The 25,313-nt window shown below is 41.0% G+C and overlaps 2 protein-coding genes across 4 annotated transcripts; one reads left to right on the top strand and one right to left on the bottom strand.

The window, feature by feature from the left end:
- Positions 1-540: 540 nt before the first annotated feature.
- On the bottom strand, positions 541-2,316 carry phkg2 (phosphorylase kinase, gamma 2 (testis)). The gene is made up of 3 exons (XM_088070480.1): positions 2,251-2,316; positions 871-996; positions 541-786 (listed from the first exon to the last, which is right to left on the bottom strand). The coding sequence occupies exons 1-3, from the start codon at positions 2,314-2,316 to the stop codon at positions 541-543; spliced, it is 438 nt and encodes a 145-aa protein (XP_087926606.1).
- On the top strand, positions 2,264-22,612 carry rnf40 (ring finger protein 40). 3 transcript variants are annotated; one of them, XM_088070405.1, is made up of 20 exons: positions 2,264-2,429; positions 6,077-6,225; positions 6,373-6,540; positions 7,823-8,141; positions 8,915-9,115; positions 9,339-9,460; positions 10,791-10,937; positions 11,775-11,849; positions 12,020-12,139; positions 12,300-12,479; positions 12,703-12,838; positions 13,257-13,378; positions 13,552-13,817; positions 14,007-14,124; positions 14,222-14,371; positions 18,744-18,953; positions 19,046-19,171; positions 20,423-20,563; positions 20,675-20,776; positions 21,160-22,612. In XM_088070405.1, the coding sequence occupies exons 1-20, from the start codon at positions 2,315-2,317 to the stop codon at positions 21,334-21,336; spliced, it is 3,144 nt and encodes a 1,047-aa protein (XP_087926531.1). In that variant the 5' UTR covers positions 2,264-2,314; the 3' UTR covers positions 21,337-22,612. The 3 variants fall into 3 exon arrangements, with proteins under 3 accessions (XP_087926531.1, XP_087926530.1, XP_042363957.1); XM_088070404.1 differs by having other exon boundaries at positions 2,266-2,429; positions 18,741-18,953; XM_042508023.2 differs by lacking the exon at positions 2,264-2,429 and adding an exon at positions 5,183-5,268 and having other exon boundaries at positions 18,741-18,953.
- Positions 22,613-25,313: the final 2,701 nt, after the last annotated feature.

Genomic DNA, 25,313 nt, shown 5'->3' on the forward strand with positions numbered 1-25,313 from the left:
GTGTACAGAGGAATGTCTGCATGCATGGCAGCTACAGGGTCCCAAAAACACTCCAAATACTGTACTGAATGTTTCACGTCATCTTTTACTAATTTATGACACTGGACTATCTGTAAATCTTACGCTATGTATATATATTTACCCATTAAATAATTAATCACAGTGCTTTAATGTCCGCTTCAGCCACACAGTGCTTAGAAACACATCCTCTCCTCAGTTATAACTGACCATCATCAGGCAAAATGCTAAACACACATTATGTACTCAAGTGATGTGTTGTATCAAATGATTGTGCAACGTGTCCTCTACTGCAAACATGATGACCTAACAAGAAGAGTTTCAAAGAGTCGCAAACTTGGATGAGATAAGACGTGCATGCTTATCTTTAGCTTGCAGAACCACAGTGCTCATTAAGGCATACAAACTCTCCCTGAACTCCACAGCTTAAAATTACAAACAGTAATTCGACAAGACAAACACTGACAGCACATGCAAATGTTTTAAATAAAAATCAACGTGGTTGGGAATGAGGTTGATTTCTTATGTTTCAAAGTCCTCCAGGCCCAGCAGCATGATCTTAGCCGTGTTCTGAAAGAGGGCGGCTCGGTTCTGCTGCTCCCCTTTCTTCACCCAGTGCCCGTAGATGCGGAAGGCGCAGCCGTCGATGAGTTTGCGGACACCGCGGAGGGAGTAAGGATCTCTGGCCAGCACCACCCGGGTCAGCGGGCGAGCCCTGCGGTAACGGCTGTACATCCTGATGCAGGCCAGAACGCTGACAATCAACACCTGAAGAGGCAACACAGGAGAGCAGGTGAGAAGAGAGACGATATTTGCTTCTGGAGATGGAATTTTAAATCAGTTGTGACTCACCCTAAATGTCTTTCTGGGACTGAAGAGCCGCACGTCCTCCTTCTGATACTGTCTAAAGAAGGCATGAGCTAAAGCTTGCTCAGCGGTGAGACGGACAGCTGGGTCCACCACCAGCAGCCGGGAAATCTGAGCAAGCAAAATGGTTGTGAAATGAAGGAAGTGAAAATCAGGATGAGTGTAATGCTGTAGATGCTGCTCTCTAACAAACACAACAACCAAATAAACCATCAGCCACATCAAAACCACTGACAGGTGTATAACATTGATCACCTGGTGACAAAGCAATTTTCTGCTGGGTTCTGACGTGCATCACCAACCCAAACAACGTCACAGACCAAGAACACTACCCCAAGCCAGTGCCCCCCTCTGCAGGGCAATGTGCCATGCTACATTGCAAAAACTGTTCAAGAATGGCCCGAGGAATGTGACACAGAGTTCACAGCATCCATGTTCTCCAGATTCGATGATTTGATTCAGCATCTGTTGGTCTTGCCGGTACCCCAGAGCCATGTTTGATCTACAGCGGAGCCTCCTTGGATCAGACTTGGCTCTGATCTCTGAGTGTGGACACAGGACCTCTGGGAGTGTCTTATGGTCTCTGGTGGACTCTTTGATTCCTGTGGGTTGCTTCAGTGGATTAGGATGTGGTGGATTTGGAGGCCGGGTCGATGCTTTGAGCTTTTTGTCACATTCCTTGGACCATTCCTGAGTATTTTTTTTTGCCCTGTGGCATGACACATTGTTTGGCTGAGATGGTCCACTGCCAGCAGGGAGTATTGTTACCCTAAAGACAGATACTTGCTGTGCAACAGTGTTCGGGTGGGTCTCTTCTGTTGCACTACTATGGGCTGGGATAACAGCATTTTGTGATTTTTATGTATGCAGATACAAAAGAAAAATGACAAATTGAATCTTTAATCTTAAAGATCTTGCATGTCAGGTGAAATCCACATGAATACCAGTTTTTCCAGCAGAACAGAACTAAATTGAGATTTTGGGTTTTTTCTGGAAGACCTTTTAGAATTCTAAATGGAAAAAAAGATTTTTAAAAAAAAAAAAGATACTTAAGTTTCAACATAAGCTCCAAAAAACAGCTTTAACTATACAAGGTTTCCCTGCAGAACACTGCATCTTTTGCGAGGACAGATTTTAGTCATCTCACGTGTCAGTGGTTTATGTTGTGGGTGATCAGTGTAGCTTCATGGTTTAACCTCATGATCTTGTCAAAATCAAAATCACACATTCTATTTCTACTGAATAATTGTTGCATCTTGCTTAAATGCTGAGTGACACTTGAGGAGAGAATAATATGAAAAAATGAACATGCTATTATTTATTTATTTATTTATTCATATATCAGTCGACAGAATATCATCTCACCAGATCTTTCACGGTGTCAGACCTGTCATCCCACTCTGGTGAGCTGAACTGATAGCGACCCTCCATGATCATCCTCAGCATCAGCATCTGCTTGCGATGCCAGAATGGAGGTGAGCCGGCCAGTAAGGTGAAAAGGATCACGCCACACGCCCAGCTGTCAACCGCGTGCACCAAAACAAGTAAGCAAGAATCCATGATCACACTTTGTATATTTTTAGCAACATAAATGCTGCTTCAAATAAATGTTATTGACAATAGAAAGACTTACAGGTCGACCTCTTGGCCATAGCCTGAGTGCATTTCATCCATCGAACATTTCAGTATTTCAGGGGCCAAATAACCAGGTGTCCCACAGAGCTCTAATAAGAATAAAAGACAAAACAGCTCAATTGACCCTCTGTTTATACAATGAATTTACATATAAACCAATCATTAATATTGATATTATAGTGCAGTACCTCTAAGCTTCTCTCCAGGCTGTAGCTGCACTGAGAAGCCAAAGTCAGACAGTTTAATGTGTCCCTGATCATCCAGGAGAATGTTCTCAGGTTTTAAGTCCCGGTGGACGATGTTGAGGGAGTGGAGGTACTGCACGGCCTCCAGGAGAGCTCGCATCATACTCCTGTAAAGAGTTTTTTTTTTTACAAAGCACATCCATTTTTACATCACTAACTTTACGTGGATTAGGTCTCTTTTCCAGGTGGCATCTAACTATGAAGCAGTAAAAAGCAGTGTTGAATTTGGCACAATTTGGGCATGAAACACGTTCAGCATAAACTTTGAAAAGTGCTCTGTAGCTTTTAATAGTAAAACTATTACTGAGGCACAATTTAAGTCCTGCTTTCAATTTTTTTTCTTAAAATAAAAAGAGACAGAGAGGAATTACAGGCACAATGCACACAACAGTTACTTCCAAGTCTGTTCATGGTGGAGCTTTCAGTACTATTATAATACTGGATAGTTTAATCATTAATAATGCATCAACTTTTAATTAATACTTAATGACTAGATTGGAATCTGGGATGTAACCAGTCACATGTCTCCATCAGGTAAATGTAGTAGTGAAATGTTTTCCCCTGAGGTAGAAATATACAATAAGTAAGTAGTGTACTATTGAGTTGCATGCTTTTTTTAAGTGTTTTGGGGGCCTTTTGTATGTTTTTCAGGGTACATTGACTTAGAACAGCAATATAGTTCAGTATTTTTCATATCTAAATGTAATCATAAATCTCTAGCTGTTTGGGGCCTAGATGTACTGCTGAAAAAACCCAAAGCAAGTGCAGTGTTGAATGGGAGTTGTTTGTATGAGTGGTTCTTGAGAAAACTGCAAGCAGCAATAAAACAGTAACAGTACCATTTTAAAAAAAAACCAAAAACACTTTTTTACTACGGCATGAGAGGCTAAAACACACAGAAACAGAGTTAAAAACCTCTAATAAGGCACAATTTTTTTTCCAGTTCCAGAGAGTGACAGCATGTGTTGATGCTTGAGCTCACCTGGTTTCCTTCTCACTCAAAGTAACTTTTTCTGTGAGGTAGTCAAACAGCTCGCCTCGCCTCATGCTGTGAATGAATACAAGAACTTTATACCATTGCACCTTTGATTTCATGATTATTCACTTGCATATTAGGGAAGAATTACAAAGATGACTGCATTTGAGCTATTTGTTGTAATACTCACAGGTCAAACACCAAAAATATGAAGGTAGTGGACTCATAGGAATCAATAAGAGTGACTGTAGGGAATCAACAAAACATAAAAAAGGTTTCAACACTTTCTAATCTCCATGATCAGAAGATTAAAGTGGCCCACATTTCAAAAGAATTCCAACGTACTGATTGAGGAGTGTCCCTTCACCATGTTGAGGACTTGGATCTCCTTCAGCGTGGAGGTTTTTACCTCCTCTAGCTGCTGGGCTGTCATCTTCTCTGCTGTGATCTCAATAATCTTCACTGCCAGCTCCTGACCCGTGTGTCTGTGCACACACCTGCGCACCACACTGCTCACTCCCCTGAAAGACCACACAGAATACAGCATGTTTATTTCATCATCCTAATACAAAACTGAAATTCCTCTCCAGGTTATTTGGTTAGACTCACCTGCCAATCACCTCTTTAGGGTCATATTTCTGGTAAAACTCCTTGGCCCCCACCCAGTCTGGTAATTCATCTCCAACAACGATGTCTTTGGTCATGGTGACAGCATATGAATCTGTAATAACAACATACTGTCAGGGACATGTTTCGCTTTGTGAGAGTGCTGTATGGTGTGTCAAAAACATGGATGTAAAGTTTAAGGTCAATAACAGGAACTACCGAGCTAGCTCCTGACAAGGAAGTGTTTTGTTTAGCTTTAGTTAAATTCTAGTTAGCAGGACACTTTATTGCTATATTTCATCTCTCTCCACTCTGTTGTTATTTGAAAATGTTCCCTTGATCCATCACGACAGTTAGCTCGCTGTGTTAAACTTGGCCTTTCTGCAGCAGCAGGTTCACTGACCGAACAGGAAGCTACTCACCTTGTATGCAACCAAACGACAAGACGGCGCGAGAGACGTCGAATAAGGTTTCAGTACTAGAGTGCCATCGCGGTTCGAGTTATTTATCGTGAATCCATACGTGTACGATTCAGTATTAAAGTTATCTGCCGATGATGTTTCCCATTTGCTGGCTAGCACTAGAGCACTGTTTACATTCTAGTCACATTCCTCGAAACAGACTGTTAATACACAATGTGACAGTGCTGCCCCCGTGAGGCCGGAGTGAGGGTTGCAGTGGGGTACGTTTTACAAAAAAAAAATCATATTCATGATAATCATACTTCTAGAGACAGTAAAATAAAAGTCTAAATAAGTCTAAGATACATTTTAAAACACATATTAAATTAATAAATAATTTTTCAATCTAGTTTTTATTTGTTATTTTGGTTAGATGAAAAAATCTGCGGAAGTACATTGACGTCATATCCTGTAGGTTCTCCGATGCACTGAGTTACATTTTCAATCGCTCCTTGTGAAGGTTTGTATCGTTAATATTAGTCAGAAAACGGTCAATACATTTCATTGCATATAGAGTTTGTCTAGAGAATAACTTACGCGTGTTGTGATAGTGTTTGAGTAAAAGTGGTAGCCGCCAGTCATTAAATACGCTGGACAAAGCGCCGTTTAGCTAGCCAGGTTTCGAAGAATTACCTTTAGCATTAGCATGGCTAGCGTTAGCAACCGTGCTAATGTTCGTTAGTCTTTAGCTAAAATAACAAATTAAAATTGTCTGTAGCTTTTCATGCAGCGCCGTTAACAATAACAAACAGCGTAACCGTCCAGGAACACATATTTTCACACAAAGCGCAGTGACAGGAGCTATTTAAAATCAGTGGCCCCTGCGCTTGTAACGCAAGGCTAATGGCGTTGCTAGCTGTCATCAAATGAATGAGTTCTCCATTTGTAAACTAATGTGCAGTTTCTTAAAGATTTTTTTGTCATTTTATTTAGAAAAAGAGATTGTGCGGCAACAATGGGATTCTTAGTGGAGGGCTAAACCCCAAATCAAGTGAGCCTATTCCACAATGTAGCACAACTCCAGTTAGGAAGACAAGGCCAGCACAAAATACTCATATTCCACTTATGTATTTGCTTCACATCACTAATCACAAGTGATGAAATCAATAAAGACAAATTATTCACATTTGGCTCATTTATTCATTTTTCATGTGAGCAAAACAAATAAGTTAAATGTGAGTATTTTGTCCTCATTGACTTGAACACTTTTGAGACCTTTTCAAGTTTTTGGAATGAAGTCACCTGATGTTATGTTTGTCCTTTTGCAGGGGAAGGAAACATGTCAGGTGCTGGGGGAGGAAAGCGTCCCTCAGGAGGGGACAGCCCCCCTGGCCCACCTGAGAAGAAAAGCAAAAAAGAGGAGAAGACCACCACCACTCTCATTGAGCCCATACGCATTGCTGGAGTCTCCTCTACAGTCAGTCATTTGGTGTTAATCACATAACCATCTGTAGTGTATTTACTGCTACTATCACCAGGATGACCGTACATCATAGCTCATCTCAGGTATTTTTTGCCAAACATCCAGAATCCTCACTTTGGTGTTTGTATTTGTTCTGTGCAGGAGGAAATGGACATGAAGGTCCTCCAGTTCAAGAATAAGAAGCTGTGTGAGCGGCTGGAGCAGAGACAGACGATGGAGGATGAGTTACGAGAGAAAATTGAGAAGTTGGAGAAGAGACAGGCTACTGATGACACTACCTTGCTGATTGTCAACCGTTACTGGTCACAGGTACCTCTTCACATATAATGACATTGTTTCACCCTAGTGAACCCAGTTTTGAGCTGAAAGTTGATTTCAGAAATGTCCATATAAACACAAGATCAGAGGGTCTCATTTTGTAAAAGCCACCAGGCATTCAACACAAACAAATGCAGCACATGTTGATGTTATTCAACTGTCTGTCTTAACCTGACCAACTATAGTATTATGTATTTTATTATATTTATGTGCATGTACATATATGTAGCTATTTGGCAGTTTTGCACTGTGTCAGACTGTGAAAGCACCATGATAGTTATAGTCAAAGGTCTCACAAATTACAGGTCTTGGGTTTTAGAACAACACAGTCTGATTTTTCTGATTATTTGTTTTGCACATGAAAGGTTGAAAGTGTTTAAAATTGAGGGGGACTTAGTGGGGCTTAGCGGTGAATTGTAGATTGCAACCAGCTAAAATTTCTCCTGTCTGGAATTTCTTCAGTGTTCATCATTCAGGAGGTTTTTTATCAGAGGTCTTTTCCTCTCCAAACAAACAAACCAAGCAATTAAAACAGCAGTAAATACTGAATAAAGCAGTTTTTGTAAATCAGTGAATCTCCGTTTTGGTTTGGCATCTCTGGGATTTTCTGCTACTTCAAAACAGGCTCACACCTTTTATCTCGTAAGTGGATGTCCGCTCACCTTTTACTGATGTTGATGTTTAGGAGAATTACCGTGAGCCGTATTATCTGCAGAGATTTCTCCCTTTCCAGACAATGATTATATTGATCAAAAACACAATGAACAGTTTCAATTTAAAAATCCATGTATTGCATACACACTATAGCATGTTAGTGTGGGCTAGTCCAACACATGCTAATGTGAAGTCACCTTTTTTCTCTGATAATCCAGACGTTCGGAAGAACTTCACAGAAAGCTTAATTATCCGCAAAGTTTTCTTCTTCTCCAAAATAACTGCTTCCGAGGATTTTAATCGCTAGAAACTAAATTATGCACTGTCACATTATAAAACAGCATAACTTTGTCGCTGCTCATTTTATTTGGGCCTATTAGTATGATGGCCATGGTAAACCAGGGACCCACTCCCCATGTAGATATAAATGACTTATTTTTAAGGCAGGGGAAACAGAAGTACTCTTATTTTCATGCAATTATACACTAAAGAAAACATACCTATTATAATATATTCTATATCTGCTAATATATTCCCCTAAATCTTACATACTGGTCCTTTAAATACACCCATGAGAGATGATGAGCTCTTGTTTTAATCCTTGTGTGTCTGATTGCAGTTGGAAGAGAATGTGCAAGTTCTTCGCAAACGTATTGAGCCAGAGGCTCCAGTGACATCTTCTCATGCTCCGCCTGCGCCCCCTCTTCCTGAACCTACGCCAATGGAGGAAGATGGTGTCAGTCTGGCTTCACCAACTTCTGCCGCGCCTCCACCGCCACTTCCAGAGGCTCAGAACGAAGGGGAGCAGGCAGAGCAGCAGCAACAGCAGCAGGAGGAGCATCAGGAAGATCGTCAGGAAGAGCAGAAGCAGCCCCCTCCTCCTGCTGGCTCGGAAGAGTTGCTGACACCCACAGAGCCACCACCGGACTCAGCAACAGGTAGCAGGGTTTTTCCTCAACGGCTTAATCTCTGGAAAATCTCCATCACTGGCTGCATTTAGGGACTGGTATGAACTGACCAAATAATCTGTTTTCTGACTTCAGTAAAATAATTTGGATTTGTACATAAGTGTGACTCCACATTAAGGTTTAATATCCATTCCCCTCTGGTATTTGGATAAGCCCATCTTTCTGTTTTATTGCTCCTGTTGTTTACCCTTGCTTCTTATTTTGTCCAATGTTTTCAAAAACACTTAAAATCAATCTTTAGTGCTTAACACACAGGTAGAGTACACAAGTAGATGTAGATGAAAGAGCATCTATATGCTGTAAAATACCCATCAAATGTCTGATAGTCATATTGTTTAGTGTATTTTCCTTCAGTGTTTGGAAAATGAAGGTACAGGCAGATGGCAGTAACAATATTACTGAATCTTAACGTATCTGTTTTTAAGATGAGAAATAAACATTGGAAGTGTGAAGTGGGCAAACACTTTTAAGTTTCCCTTTTTTTTAGTATACCCTTCTGGCAAAAAGCTTGTAGAATTTCGTGCTGTTGTAAAACAACGCAAACCTCTATCAATTTTTGCCTCATCCATTTTTGCATGCTTGAAATGTTGTGACAACTTGCAAAATGTTCATTTACAATTGTCAAGTCACTGACTGTACCAACTCATACATTTTCTAGCTGAAAATTTAGGTGTAATGCTGTTTATCAGTCAATAATCTGATGAATTTAACCAGTCTTACACATAAAAACCTCTGATGTTCAGATCCATCGCCGCCCCCTGCGCCTCTAAGTGAGAATGCCAAGTCTTTCCTGACTACACTGGAGCACAGCAGTGAGGAGGAGCTCACCCTGCACCTCCAAGACCGCATGCAGTTCAGCAAGGAAGCTATTGCCTGCTTAGTCTGCGTCTTTGACAGGCTGCACAGCCGCATCGACCTCATGTGCAAGCAAGTCCAAGCTGCAGGTAACTGTGGAAATATCTTTGATACTGACACATTCATGTATGATCCGGCAGTAACACACAAACCATAACACCTGCATCACATTTTATATCCTGCATTAAAACTAATTACCTGTTACTGTTAGTTTATATTTCATAACTAAGGTGTTAGTGTCGCTAAATCTGAGCAGTTTTTTTTCTTTGCACTACTCTAATTTGGCACAACTATCTTGATGTTCGTTGGCAGCATGTGAGGACGATAGCCAGTCAGAAATCATCAATGTGAATCATACTCTGCTGGACGAGAACAGTCGACTGCGAGACCTCGCCACGCTTCTCCAGGGTCGACATCACAAAATGTCCATGGAGGTATGATGGTCCTGGCACCGTTTGGGGGTGTCAGTGTGTGTGGTGTATATTTGTGCTTTTGTTTAGGTATGAGTGTGTCTGTGTGTCAGAAATGATTGGAATATGTGAATGAGAAAATTGTAAAAATGTGTTTGTGTTTGGGGCAATTGCTTTTTTGTGTCACTGATGATCAGTGTTGGGGTTGTTACTCAAAAAGTAATATTACTCGTTTCTAAAAAAATGCATTATTTAATTAATTATACCCTGTAGAAAGTAATTTATCACACTACTTGTCACATTACTTTTGCATTACTCTGCAGCATTGTCTTAGATGCACTGTCACAAGACTGCTGGTTAACAGTATGAAGTTAAACCTAACAAATGTCCACACAGAACATAAGATTTTCCGTTTATGCACTTTAACAAACAACAAATCTGATGGCAAAGGTTGCTGGAGCTAGCCCAAAGAGCACTCTACAGAAACATGTGGCAAGACCTCAGAATAAAACTCCATATCAATAAATAGAGAAATACATTAAAGAGGTTGGCCTTCCTACCACAGTAAAGTAGCCTGTTAATATTTATTTCTTCAAAATGGTACATCATTAAATAAAATTAAATAAACTGGCCTTTCAATACCAATAGATGATGTTAGAATTTAACGGAGAAAGATGTGTTTAAATGGCATATAAACTGCAATGAACGGGCCAAACACACTCAAACCAGGATGTCTGCAGGTCCTTTAAAATGTCTTAATTTCAACTTTGTAAATATTAGGCCCAAAGAAATAAAATAAAGAATATTAAAATTGAATTAAATATGTCATAATTTCCACAAACATTTAATCAAGTATCATTTATCCATCTTTTAATTTTTTTGTCAATATGAGCCAAGCTCTTTTGCATGATATTTTTGATGTTAAAAATCTTTAAACCTGCCACTGAACCTGCACTTTTTTCTTTATGCTTGCACTTACCTTTGACAAACTAACTCACACTATATTAACTGTATTATAAATAAAACCTACCTCTGTGCTGGACTACATATGTATTACTTATAGACTTGCTTGCTATGCTTGAATAAGAAAATGATAATTTGTTCATCAGTCAGCCTTAAATTTTGTTATAACTCACCTTAAAAGGGTCTTTAAAGCATCACATTTAAATGTCTGATATCTGCAGACACCCTGGAAAACTAACTCGACTTGCTTGCTCACCACAGCACTAAAAAGACGTGTTGAAATAGGGCTGGCTATGCAAGACCAGTAGCTCCCCAAACGTATTAGTAACTGTAATGTGATGACTGGATTTAGAATGACACATCTGTTGTCATGTCTTTGCCCTTTTTGCAGTACAATGAGTTAGTGGACAAGGTGACCAGCTCCGAGACCAAGGTGTCTGAGATGGAGACGACGGTGGAAGACCTACAGTGGGACATGGAGAAACTCCGCAATAGAGAACAGAAGCTCAACAAACATCTGGCTGAAGCCATGGAGCAGGTGTGTTGGCATGAAATTATCTGCATGCAACTTGTCTGTGTGTGTGTGTGTGTGTGTGTGTGTGTGTGTGTGTGTGTGTGTGTGTCTGTGTCTGTGTGTGTGTGAGTGTGTGTGTGATTTTTATCTGTCCACAAGGCACGCCCATAAAGTCATAAGACCTAGAGCATCCATGCATGTTCAGCCAGGTAGAGTTGGCAATTTTGACACCAAGAATCGAACTGTTTCGAAACGTTTCGTCACTTCCAGCTTCAGGACTTCAGGACAGGTTTGAGACGGGTTTTGAAACGTCACGTGATCGGTACCAAACCTGGACAGATTAAGTCTCTGTTAATGAATGAAACCATTAAAATGTTCTACAAACTAACTGTAGCATAGCATAAGAACAATGTCATTAGGTCACATAGCTAATAATGATATGACATAGTCACCATATCTTACAAGAACTACATAAAAAGCAGTTTGATTTGATTTGCATGACACCTATTGAGGTCGGCTTTTGGGCTGGGGAAAAGGTAGCTTACAAAAAAAACAATGATAAATGGGTGCAATGCAAGCTTCTACCAGTAGATGCCAATGTAGAGTGAACAGGTTTTGAAACGTTTCAAAACGTTTCAAAGCAATGGTTTAGAAGTATTGAAACATTTCAAATTTGCCATCTCTAGAGCCAGGTGTTCTTATTAATGAACATCCAGCTGTTGATGCAGCTGATCTGAACATTTAAAAAAAGCCTTGTCTGAGTGATGTCATAAAATGCATAGGCCTGCTCTGTGCTTTCATGTTGTTTTTCTGTCATGTTTGCTCTTGTTTTTGACCTATGTTGTGCTTTAATTTTTGCAGCTGAAGTCTGGATACAGCAGCACCGGCAGCTCAGGTGGACTACCGGGAGGCCAGATAACACTGAACATTCAGAAGGTGAGCGTTCATCGGAGGCGCCCTTTTGTAATTATGTGTATGTGACATACATCTATATATTTGCAGATAACTTCCTTAATATCTTAATTTTCAGTTTGTGCTGGCAAAACTTTTTTTATACAATGCACATTTCAACGATCCAGAACACCTTGTCTTTGTTTTTGTTCTAGTTTGAAAGTCTAAATGCAGAGTTGGAGCACAATCAGGAGTTGGCTAATAGTCGTATGGCAGAGTTGGAGAAACTGCAGGTGGAGCTCCAGGAGGCTGTGAGGGAGAGCGAGAAGCTCAAGGTGAAGATATGATCTCTGGTTGTTAGATTAGACGTAACACTACACTAGGTTGTCAAAAATCCATTTCACTTAAGACAAGCTGACATCATAGTTTGGGTCCGTTTACTGTGGTAACAGACTTCTAATGCACACCCTGCACTGTCATCCCCTGATTTTATAGATGGATTTGAGGAATATTCCAGAAGAGGTTGTGAAGGAGACTCTAGAGTACAAATGTCTGCAGTCCCAGTTCTCCCTGCTGTACAATGAGTCCCTTGGGGTGAAAACCCAGCTGGATGAGGCACGAGCCCTCCTGCTCACTGCCAAGAACGCCCATCTGCGACAGATTGAGCACATGGAGGTACATTTTACAAGTTGATCTCATTAAAAATAAGTTGTTTTTCACCAGAGACAATGTAAGATCCCTTAGTGTTTTCGTCACTGCATCTTGACTGTAGCCCAGTGTTGTCATTCCAACCATTTGTCTTCACTCATTTTGGCCCTAGCAACTTAAACCTGGCAGTCTATTATTACCACTGCTTGGCAACATGGTCATCAATGTGTTATTGTTTTCATGTGTTTAGAGTGATGAGCTGTCCCTTCAGAAGAAGCTGCGGACTGAAGTCATCCAGCTGGAGGACACCCTGGCCCAGGTGCGCAAAGAGTATGAGATGCTGCGCATTGAGTTTGAGCAGAACCTGGCAGCCAACGAGCAAGCAGGTACCTTTCATTACACACACCTTATATCAGGTAACAGGTCTTTGAAGAAAGCGGGGGAGTCGTGTCATGGTGTTGTGCATTGTTTATACATTATTTGGAAATATATCTATACCTGTATTAATGAATCATGTTGAATTATGTTTTATGCACTGCCATCAAGTGATTACAGTAATTTGAGGTTGCACTGATCAAGCAGAATATGTTTTTATCTATCTGTTAGCCTAGGCGCTGTTGTTATGGGAACAGTGCATATGTATCATGCCTGTCGTGATAACACACCTTTGCACTATGCAGTTAAGTTCATCATTTACAGCATCAGATAATGTTGAATGACTCAAATGAAACCACATGTTGACTGTGCTCTGTGCTCTGTGCTCTGTGTTCGTGTGCTTCTCATCCTTTGTCTCTGTGCTTTCAGGACCAATCAACAGGGAGATGCGACACTTAATCAGCAGTCTTCAGAACCACAACTTGCAGTTGAAAGGTGATGTACAGCGCTATAAGAGGAAGTTGCGGGAAACACAGATGGAGATCAATAAGGTATATTACGTTTTTCACTGACAAATGTGTACTATGTTTCATTCAGTGAGATCCAGAGGACTTTTTTAAGCAAAACCGAAACATTAGTAGAGATACTTTTCCCCTAACCAACGCCGCTGTGTTTACCAGTAAAATATAGTCATGTTTAAAAATTTCTTTTGCTTTCTCAACAGTTGCGCTGTCAGAGTGGTGACACAGGGGTTCTGATTATAGAGGAGTCCACGAGTGACAGCATTGATGTGAAGAAAGAGGAGGATGAGGACCAGGAGGAGGAGGAGGAGAGGAGAAAGGAGCTGGAGAGACAGCGGGCCCGGGAGAGAGAGAGAGAGAGGGAGGCTGAGAGAGAACGAGAGAGGGAGCGGGAGAGAGAGAGGCAGCGCAGCGACGAGCTGAAGAGGAAGGACTCAGACACACTGAAGATGCTCAGAGTAGAACTCAAGTACGTTCCTATCTACTCTAGTCCACTTCTCATTATATCTAATCTATATTTGTGCCTTGATATTGTTTACCCTTTTTTCCAGCAACAATGTCTCTTAAAGCAAATGTGTGCACGCTTTGAGGCTCTTAGTAAACTGCACTGATGGTATTGCTAATGTTAATGCGATCTTTGTCTCCTTCAACCCATCAGAAAAGCCCAGGAGTCCCAGAAAGAGATGAAGCTCTTGTTGGACATGTACAAGTCAGCTCCAAAGGAGCAGCGGGACAAAGTGCAGCTTATGGCAGCTGAACGTAAATCTAAAGCTGAGGTTTGTTCTTTGATCTTTTTCTTCTTCTTGTTCTTTTCTTTTACTTTGCACATTTCTTTTTTGCATCTCATAATCCCTACTCTATCGATCCGCTCAGGTGGATGAGTTGAGGATGCGAGTGCGAGAGCTGGAAGAAAGGGAGAGGAAGGAAAGCAAGAAGCTGGCTGATGAAGACGCCCTCCGGAAGATCCGAGTGGCAGAAGAGACCATTGAGCATCTGCAAAAGAAACTCGCTGCCACCAAGCAGGTATGTGTGTTTTGTTTTCTCAAACACGTCAGAACTTGCAGAGTTTTCCACACATTCAATTATTTGTGACGGTCTGTCACATATCAGTTCCGTTCATTCAGAGCCCTGCTGGACTATATATACTATTTTTTTAGCTGGACCGTTCATTCGGAGCCCTGTTGGACTATATATATATTATTCAGAGCAGCATGCTCTTAGAGCATACTCAAGCACAGTGAAACCAAAACTAAATTGTTCGTTCATTCATTCATTTATTCATTCATTCATATAGAAACAGAGCACTATTTCATAGAACAGCGCTCTCATTTTAGTGTTGTCCAACGTATTTTAGATGTAACTAGCTACACAGTCCAGCGTTGGGTCTAAAAGTTTGCTTTCACTCATCTCTGTAGCAGCTACTACTCTTTTCCATCGATCTGATCAGATCAGCTCTGATCGATCAGACCACAAACTGATAGACTTATCAGTTCTCCACCCCACGACTTAAACTCAGCAAACAGCCAATGAAGAAAAAAAAGTCTTGAAGACTTCCACCTGTGCTGTATTCACTGACCCTGCACGAACATTGTTAATCTGAGGGAAACACTCAAGTGTGAGTGGAATGTCAACTCTGGCAAAAGGTTGAGCATGTGTGCCACTTTTGTTTACTTCTTCCCAGAACATTGAAGCTCAGCGGAAAATATTTCATCAGCCCCTCCACAATTTTCTTTATTTTCCAGCAGTGTGTATCCATCAAAAAATCATTTTGCATCAGCTTTTACCAAGAGGTTTTTAAATGCAGTCTACACACATACGCATATTTTTGGTCTTTGCAATTAATTGGCACGTACAAAAATTGATAAAATTCAAATCCCCCTTTGCTTTTTAAATGTATTAAGTGTTTCAGACTCGCATGACATGAGACATGAATCATCAGCCCTATATGTCAGATTTAAAGTTTTGGTGCAGCACCAGATATGAAAATAAATAAGCCAACTGTGTTAGAAAAACATAGTGTAATGAGTGTCACATTTGCTTAAGATAAAAGCTTCTCCTAATGTTAGACATCAAAAGAGGAACTGAAAGCTTATGCTATAGCGCAGAATTTAAACTTGATCATTTGTTTAACTTAATGCAAGCTTAATACTATCATTGCCTTTTTTTATGACAGTTGTCCTTCATTTGATTCTTTGTTTTACTGCAGTTTCTATCTGAAATAGTATTTATAAATACACTGATCTCTAGGTATTTGAAGGCTGTATGCATGGTAACAGTGTTTTTTAAGAGCGGAAAAGAAAGCACTGGAGCCAGTCTGGTTTGTCCTTACACAAACATCTGCCAGACTAACCTCTTTAATACAAGAATCAACAGTAATCACAATCTGGTTTTCACACTGTCCATATCTATTTGATTATCCTTACTTTCTGACAACATAGTTTTCTAAAGCTCTGCTGGTATTTATTAAACATCTCACACATTTTTTTCTTATCTATTTTTGTTATCTATGTTATATTTTGCGATCTGGCACAAATTCATTTATACCCTGAACCTGCTAAAAAGTGGTGGAGGGGGGTGCTATGAAACGACCATGTTGACATTTTAGGAAAAAAATATACAAGTGCAATAATTTTGGGTGAGGCAAATCTTTTTTGGATGAGCTATCCTGATAAATTCAAAGTATGTAAAACACTGTCAGATCTGAGCTCACTCACTTGGCTCTGCTGTCTTGTAAACTTTGAGACGCACACTTGGAATCTCATTAGTAATCTAGGGAATAAGAGAGCAGTCTGTCAAGAGATGGAAAATATAAAACTATTAGCTGACTGAGGTCAAATGGTTGAGTAATGTCATCGTAATTCTTAAACTTGAATTGCGTAGATAGGGGATACACCCACATTAGATAATGTAAAACTGTCACGATAACAACTGTTGACCTTACATTGAATATGATCTTAAATTCTCAGAGGCTTATCACCTAATATGAATCATATTCTCTTCACCCAAAGAGGATTTACTCTTTCAATTTGAGCTCCATTCTGTCAGTGAACTCTGGTGCAAAGCAAATAACTGCACTAAGACCACCTTAAAAATGCAGGTCTCTTTTCATTTAGCACCGAGACGCTAATTAAATAAAATACAGGAAATTAAACCAAAATGTTCAAGGGTTATGACTGTGTTTTAAGTTGTTTAACTGTTGTTCCATACCATTTTATGAGTATAGAAGAGACAGATGTGCTCATGCTTGGGAGGTCTAGCAGAACATGATTAACAGAAGGCAAACATGGGCGGGACTGATAACTGATGTGTGTGGCTCTTCACTTCTGCCTTCTTATCTAAGTTAAAGTACAGCAACTAAACAGTTTTGGACTCAGATGTATTTGATTTGTCCTCCTCAGTTCTTGGCTGCTAGGTTTTAACTTTGCGGGGACCGATTGCCAAAACTATCCAATAAACAAGCTACTTGTGAGCTCATATGACTTTTGTTTATGGGCCCCAGTTGGCTTGTAAGTGGGCAGCATGAAGCAAACGCAGCAAAGTAAAATTTGTTGCTAAGTCTGCAGCCCAGAAAACAAACCAGGTGTGATTGCACCTCGAAGTGGATGGTCATAAAAAGGCCAGTGAAGGTGTAATGTAATTAATCACATCATGTAATATGATGGCAGCACAGTCAAATTCCAAAACTTCACACACTGCACTTGTGTGATACTTGATACCAAAATCTACCAGTGAGCCATGTTATTGATTCAGGCTGAACAGATGCCTGTGTTTTTATTTAAAAAATAGTATTGAGCCAAAACAGAATTTCTTTGTATGTTGTGATGTGTGTTTTTTGTTTATGTAGAAGTCATAAAGAAAGGAGTTAGAAACACATGCAACACGTGGATTGGTTTTAGTTCGATGTGAATACAGAACATTATCATGAAATAAGCCTCGTACTATTAAGGGAATATGACTGAGATTCAGATCCAGATTCCTTAATTCATCTTCAGCTATTCAGTGCAAGTCAACAATAACTAGCAAAATAAAAATAAACATGTAAAAGTCATAAGTAGATCAAAGTCATGAGAAAGTGTTGTGTATGTTACTGAAAATTAGTAATAAGTTACAGTGACAAGTTACTTCTCAGAATTAACTGAATCACTTTGTCAATTACAGCATATAAAGACAATTAGTTATTTGGGAGATTTGCGTGACCTTCAATTTCTGCCTCACTTCTCTTATAAATGCACACATAGCTTTATTATTTAGTGGCGATGTGGAACTGGGCAAAAAGACAACTGTAATATGTTATCTGTGATTGTGCCTAATATCACCCTGATGAAAAGAAGTGGATCAATACATTAGATATGTTTTCATAGGCCTGTTTTTTGTTGCCTCAACAGGCCTTCAAATAAATATAGATAAATATAAAAACATATTTCAAGAAAAGCAAGCTCAAATTGACTGAACTAAGTGATTAATGTCATTTATTGAGCTGCCGTAAAGTAGTGTGACTTGTGATGTCTCAAACCAGTTGACTGGTGGGTCCTGCGGCATTCTGAATAACATAAAGAAATTACAGGAGCATTGCTTGCAGTAGTCCACCTCTCACCTTCTTTTACTCTCTGACACTCTCTTGCATACACAAGACTGAGGGGTTAAGAGCTTTTACCTTGATCTGTGCATCACTATACAATGGCGTATCCAGACTTTTTTTTTTTACTCTGGTGTCCCTGTCGGGCCTCTGACTTATGCAGGGGTGGCATGAAACTGCTGTGGGCACAGCTTTAATTTATCATTTTTGTCTCCACTACCAGTTTCTTACAGTCCTGTTAATGGTTTAGATTTTTCAAAAAAAATAGACCTGCCAATTACAACAAAACAGACACATAACACAAATTTAAGATAAAGCTTGACTGCCTCTCGGGTTTAAGACTTAATTGCACCTGTAAATGAAAATGCAGTTAACTAGTCAAACCGTGGATATCGCTACTGTGTAGACTCAGGCTCCGAATGACGTCATCATCGCAAGATGTTAACTCCGGTATCTCGGATATTTTAACCTTACTTTATGCTTTAAAATTCCTTTTAAATGATTTAAAAAGCTTAATTTTTTTTAATAAAGAATCAACTTAAAAATGTGTGTTCATAAATATGGTAAGTTTCCACATTATCTTAAAGAAATACTAGTGTGATGTGCTTAATTACCATATTTATGAACACATGTTTTAAGTTACATAAAATAAATTGATTATCTATATTGAATTACATTTTTTTCTTCACATTATTTAAAAGGAATTTAAAAGTGTTAAGCCCAGCAGGCCGGTTTTTAACCTGGGTCCAGAAGCCTTATTGCTGTCCGTCACTGTAACTTTGTTGATTTTGATCCCTGACTCCTGTGTCTCTTGAGGAGGAGGAGGCCTTGCTGAGTGAGATGGATGTAACAGGCCAGGCCTTCGAGGACATGCAGGAGCAGAACAGCCGCTTGTTGCAGCAGTTACGGGAGAAGGATGACGCCAATTTCAAGCTGATGAGTGAGCGTATCAAATCTAACCAGATCTACAAGTTGCTGAAAGAGGAGAAGGAGGAGTTAGCTGACCAAGTTCTCACATTCAAAACCCAGGTGACATGTAACAACTAATACTAGAATTAACCAGTGATTGTTATTTATTGTGTCAGGGCTCTAAGGTTTTAACTGTTGCTGGCACTCTCCAGGTGGATGCCCAGCTGCTGGTTGTGCAGAAACTAGAGGAAAAAGAGGGCGTCCTCCAGAGCACACTTGCAGCTCTAGAAAAGGAGCTGGCTGTCCGGACTCAAGCATTAGAACTCAACAAGAGGAAGGTGAGAAGAGAGGCCATTAATCATGTTGTCAGCTCTTGTAGTAAAGGTTTGCTAATGACTGGATGATTTGATTGCTGCCAGATGCCTTTGTTCTGAAATACAAACTGTACATTGTAAGAGGATCTGGATAATTGCATGTGCCACAAATCATGCTCGTACACATCATCATTTTTGGTGTGCTCATGGTTTTGACATCCAAGATTTGTGGGGCGGTTTTTACCAAACATTGCATTAATGAGCTGTGTTGTTTACAAATTAAAACCCACCATCTGTCCTGCTTCCTGCATTTTTTGGAAGTAGTTAAAGGTTTAGTTTGAAACTTTTCATGTGGTCTTACTCGGCGGTATTTATCTATAGTCACTGTATTACGTACAATACATGTCGGTCATCACATCTCCAGATTGGCGAAACAGAGCACTGCAACGAACTGCAGATCGAGGCAGCGATAGACCAGCTGCTCCCATGTTCAGGGAGCTAAAATGACTGTTTTTGTCAGTGGAGTCTGGTGGCTTTGTAAAGATGGAAAATTAAAGCTGTTAACAGCTTTTGTCACATAACAGGGCTGTCTGTGGCATAGCAAAGCAGTGAAAATATTCTCAATATTGCATACACTTAAACTGATTTTTTTACATTGTGCTGCTGTTACCATCCACAGCAGTACTTCTGCCTGCTTCTCCAAACTGGGGGCATGCCGACCTCCATCTCCTGCAAAATACTGACCATAGATAAGTACCTCATGCAACCCCACTTTAAAACATTTGAACTATCCCTTTAAGTGCCTAATTGTAGGACGTATACAATAATTATACACTTATGTACTGCTAATGAGGTCATCTCGTGTGTGTGAATTCTTTTGTTTTTCTACATTTGATTTTCACAAGTAGGGACAACCGTAACAGTCAAATTAAACAGAACAGAAAACACACAAAAGGAGCGGCTTAGTTTAACTGAAACCAGTGGTAGCCTGGAAGCTATGAAGAGGATCTAAGCACTTATGGTATGTTGTGGAAAATGGTCGTCAGACACGGAAAATATACACTCTCTGCAGTAAATAGGATAAAACCCGCAAAACCAGTGGTGCAGTTGTTTAGGTTGGTACATGTTTGGAACTGTAAAGTTGAAGCACAGAGAACAGACTGAAAAGTTTTATCCAAGCTTACTGTACTACCACCACATTACAGCTCAGGAATTTCATCATTAGTTTTTTTTATTTTTTTTATTGAGTGTGTCCGGTTCCTTTTCCCCCTGCAGGCGGTGGAGGCTGCCCAGCTGGCAGAGGACCTGAAGGTGCAGCTGGAGCACACGCAGGCCAAGCTTAAGGAGATCCAGGTCTCTGTGGCTGAGAACCGCACCGCCCGGGAGAGGGAGAGCAGCAACCTGAAACGAGCACAGGTATGTTGTGTTACAGCACTGGGGATATCACCCCAAAATCTTTTTGAATGTTTGATTGGAAGATCACATGAGGAGTCTCCGTTTAACAATCCCTCACCTGATGCCTCCCAGGAGGATCTGTCGAGGCTGAGAAGGAAGCTGGAGAAACAGAAGAAGGTGGAGGTGTACTCTGATGCTGATGAGATCCTGCAGGAGGAGATCAACCAGTACAAGGTCAGGAAGAGAGAACATATGCTGAGAAATGTATGGCTTTAATCAACGTGTGTTAGTGGGGAGGGAGTTGTAAAAACGCCAACAGCTTTCTGGCACAACCTGCAGTAAACAGTTGTTTACAGAACTATAACAGTCTAGTTAAAGTTATATGTTGTACTGCTAATTACTGCACTTTTGTAATTAGCTTGATTGGCTATTTTTCATTTGCGAGTACGGGCCAAAAAGTGAGCTCAAACCTTCACAGAAATACTGCGGACTGGGGATATCAAACGTACTTGTTACACCCTGAAGCATCAGGCGTGTTACAATACAATGGATTAAGGTAATAACAGTGTTGGCAAGTGTGTGTTTGGCCAGTGTATAATGTGTTAACCTGTCTCCAGGCCAAGCTGCGCTGCCCCTGCTGCAACACACGAGACAAGGAGACGGTGCTCACAAAGTGTTTCCACGTATTCTGCTACGAATGTCTGAAGATGCGTTACGATACCCGGCAGAGGAAGTGCCCCAAGTGCAACTGCGCCTTCGGAGCCAACGACTTTCACCGCATCTACATCACTTAATTCACAGAGAGACAGAGGAGTGAAGAGAGAAAACAGTAGACGGAACCAAAGGAGAGAACTGAATAGAGAAAAGACAAAGGAACTGAAGATTTATTCAAAGAGGTAGACATTTCGGGGGTATCAGATGAATGTGTTTCCCCGTTTTTATCTCACTTTGGAAAGACTTGTTTTACCACATCATTGCCAGTTGATGATTTATTTGGTGACCAAACAGATAGTGACACATCTGACTGAGTGTTGTGCTGTAGTTAATAAACACAGTTGTTTGTGCACACAGTAATGTTCTTACATGTTGAGCTGCTCTGCACAGTTATTTTTTCTGTCCTAGTTCTTGCCATTTTAAACATCCCCTCTTTTAACAAACTGGGCCCACTTTTAAATATTTTTTTTAATGTAGTGAAAAACTTGGAACTGCGGTGGTAAACGGTTGATCTTTCTGAAGCGTTTCTTTAAATTGTTTTGTCCTGCTGGCTTTTTGGAAATCCCGTAAAATCAGTGAAGCTAAAATATAAAATTTCAAAATTAAAAGAAGCCATGCTTTACAGACTCAAGGACTGCATGTGTAAAACTAAATATGTTTCTAATATATAAAAGTACAACAGCCAGAATTGTGTAACTTCCTTGGTTAGGCTATAGTATTAACAATGCCTGAGAGACGTCAGCTAGTTTGGCTCCCACTCAGCAGCACATACAGGAGAGTTTGGATCACCTTGGGCAAGGTCCTCTGTGTGTGTTCATCCTGTTGCCATGGTTGCTATTGGAGAGTTTGACACAACATCTGCAGCTTATAGTGCCTCATTACTGATGAAATCACTGCAGTGGAAAGTCAGCTCATATGGGTGTCCTTAGTGGGCTGTGCTGCTCCAGGTCCTCTTAGACCGCTTTCCTAAAGGTTAGCCGTGACAGTCAAGTACAAAAACATCTGTTTAACAACATGCTTCTTACCTAATTGAGCCAATGAAACCTCTTTTCCTCTGTTCGGATGATGTGAACTATTTACTGCGAGGTTGCGTCTGTTTGACGTTAGCTCTTGTGGGAAAGGCAGTTCGCACCATGTAGCACACACATAAAAAGTTCCAGGCTGCAGAGAAAAAAAGTAAATATGTGAAAAAAAAATTATCGGGCATTTGGGAACACTTAAGTAAGACTTCTTTAGAGAATTAACTATAACGTTTGCAAAGAGAAGAATAACTTAATTGGTAGTGATACTTTGGCTGTTTTCTCAAATGAATGTACATAACCTGTTATAAATAAATTAGTTTTGAATTTGTCATAAGTTACCATTTGTATGCCACCAGTGATGGAATGCCACTAAGTACATATACTCAACTTTTATACTTAAGTGTGAATTTGAGGTACTTGTATGTAAAGTACAGTTAAGTGTTTAATTTTCATGCTACCTTATACTTTTATTCCACTGCATTTCAAAAGTGAAATACTTTTTTTACTTACTTTTACTTTTTACTTTTTACTCCACTTCATTTATCTGACAGTTATACTTTACAAATTAAGATTTCTGCATAGTTAAATTACCAAAGAGATAATACAATTACAGCTGCAAAAATTAGTTGATTAATTAATCAGTTGATTCACGGAAAATTAATTGTCAACTAAGTTTATTTTTTATCCATCCATCTATTTTCTTCCGCTTATCCTGGGTCGGGTCGTGGGGGTAATGGGCAAAACTTTCCAGACAGCCCTCTCCCCAGTAACGCTTTCCAGCTCATCCTGGGGGACCCTGAGGCCCTCCCAGGCCAGACGAGATTTGGTATCCCCCCCCAGCGTGCTCTGGATCTGCCCTGGGGCCTCCTACAGGTAGGATGCTCCCAGAACACCTCCAAAGGGAGGCGCCCAGGAGGCATCCTAATCAGATGCCAGAACCACCTCGACTGGCCCCTTTCAACACAAAGGAGCAGCGGCTCTACTTCGAGCTCCTCCCAGATGTCAGAGCTCCTCACCCTATCTCTAGGGCTTAGCCCAGCCATCCTGCGCAGGAAACTCATTTCGGCCGCCTGTATCTGCGATCTCATTCTTTCAGTCACTACCCAGAGTTTGTGACCATAGGTTAGAGTTGGAACATAGATGTCAATGGTAAATCGAGAGCTTTACCTTCCATCTTGCGCTCCATTCTACCCTACTCGTGAACAAGACCGCGAGATACTTGAACTCCTTCGCTTGGGGCAGCAACTCTGCCTCCACCCAGAGGGGACTCTGACTCTCATCCCGATTGCTTCACACTTGGCTGCAAGCCGCCCCAGTGCATGCTGAAGGTCACGGTGTGATGAAGCCAACAGAACCACATCATCTGCAAAAAGCAGAGATGCAATTCTGAGGTCCCCAAACTGGACCCCTTATTTCCCCAGGCTGCGTCTTAAGATCCTGTACATGAATGTCACAAACAGGATTGGAGACAAATGGCAACCCTGGCGGAGGCCAACACCCACCCGCAACGTGTTTGTCTTCACGCCGAGTATGCGGACACAGCTCTCATTTTGGCTATACAGGGACCGGATGGCTCGCAGCAGTGATTCCGTTACCCCGTATACCCGCAGTACCCCCCACAGGGCTCCCTGAGAGACACGGCCATAAGCCTTCTCCAAATCCACAAAACGCATGTAGACCGGATAGGCAAACTCCCACAATCCCTCCAGCTGCCTTGCAAGGGTAAAGAGCTGATCTGTTGTTCCACGACCAGGATTGAACCTGCATTGTTCCTCCTGAATCCGAGGTTTGACAATCGGACAGAACCTTCTTTCCAGCACTGTGGAGTAAACTTTACTGGGAAGGCTGAGCAGTGTGGTACCCCAATAATTGGAGCACACTCTATGGTCTGCCACTCCACAGGCACCGTACCCGACCTCCACGCAACACTGAAAAGGCGTGTCAGCCAAGACAGCCCAGCAATGTCCAGAGCCTTAAGCATCTCAGGGCGAATCTCATCCAAACCTGGAGCATTGCTGCCGAGAAGCTTTTTGACTACCTCAGTGACCTCTTCTAACCGCTATGGATGAAAATTCCCCACGTCTCCAGATTCTCCCTCCTCCATGGAAGACATGATGGTAGGGTTCAGGAGTTTCTCAAAGTGTTCCTTCCAACGCTTGATAATATATCCCCAGTCCGGGTCAGCAGTTCTCCTCCTCTGCTCAGGACAGCCTGAGACAAGCCCTGCTTCACCTTCCGTATACGTCTCAGAATTTGTTGTCCAGGGTTTTGCCAGAACTTCCTTGAGGCCAAATGAAAGTCCTCCTCCATGGCCTTCCCAAACACCTCCCACACCCAAGTTTTAGCTTTGGCGACCGTCTCAGCTGTCTGCTGCCTCAGGAGAACCCCGCGCCAATAAAACCTGAAAGGCCTCCTTCTTTAGCCTGAAGGCCTCCTTCACCGCTGGTGTCCACGGTCCAGAGGAGGATCAGCATCCCCATCTTGCACTGGCTGGTAAGAAGATCACTTCTATTATCTAGTTTTCTCTGACTGCATATTGCTTGTGTCTAATTTGAGTTTCCTTATCTCAACTGTAGTCATGCTGCAGTTTGAAGGAGCATCTCCACAACCAGCCTGGTTGACAGCTATACCTTTCTCATTGTTGGGCATCACAAAAGCAAGACTGACAACTTCCACATCACCATGGGTAAGTACACAGCAAAAATTAGAGTGTTGACATTTCAGGGTTAAACATTTCAGAGTTGATTTCAACTCCCAACGTGTCATTTTAACACATTCTGATTTAAAAGGTGCTCAATGTTGGAGTTAATGGACAGAGCTCATCAGGCCAGTGTTAGTTCAACTCTCCACCCACAGGCGCCCACACATTTCACTTCTACAGCTGGAGACTATGAGACAAGTCGGAGCCATTTTGTTCCTCACATGCAGCTCTACAGGGTAAGTGCAAATTTACTAAAACAATCCTAAATTGATGCTATGAACTGCAGCATAAACGCTGTAACATCTAGAGGTCATCTGCTTTGCAAAGCCTTGTT

Source organism: Plectropomus leopardus, chromosome 19, assembly GCF_026936395.1.
Source record: "Plectropomus leopardus strain MGB_pleo_1.0 chromosome 19, ASM2693639v1, whole genome shotgun sequence".
Lineage (NCBI taxonomy): Eukaryota > Metazoa > Chordata > Actinopteri > Perciformes > Serranidae > Plectropomus > Plectropomus leopardus.

Coding starts and splice junctions, on each gene's coding strand:
- rnf40 (XM_088070404.1), top strand. CDS start 2,315: ATGATCATCCTCAGCATCAGCATCTGCTTGCGATGCCAGAATGGAGGT. Junction 11,850..12,019: donor TAACACTGAACATTCAGAAG/GTGAGCGTTCAT, acceptor TTTTTGTTCTAG/TTTGAAAGTCTAAATGCAGA. Junction 14,125..14,221: donor AACGTAAATCTAAAGCTGAG/GTTTGTTCTTTG, acceptor CGATCCGCTCAG/GTGGATGAGTTGAGGATGCG.
- phkg2 (XM_088070480.1), bottom strand. CDS start 2,316: ATGGAGGGTCGCTATCAGTTCAGCTCACCAGAGTGGGATGACAGGTCT. Junction 997..2,250: donor CTGACACCGTGAAAGATCTG/GTGAGATGATAT, acceptor TTGCTTGCTCAG/ATTTCCCGGCTGCTGGTGGT. Junction 787..870: donor GTCCCAGAAAGACATTTAGG/GTGAGTCACAAC, acceptor TTGCCTCTTCAG/GTGTTGATTGTCAGCGTTCT.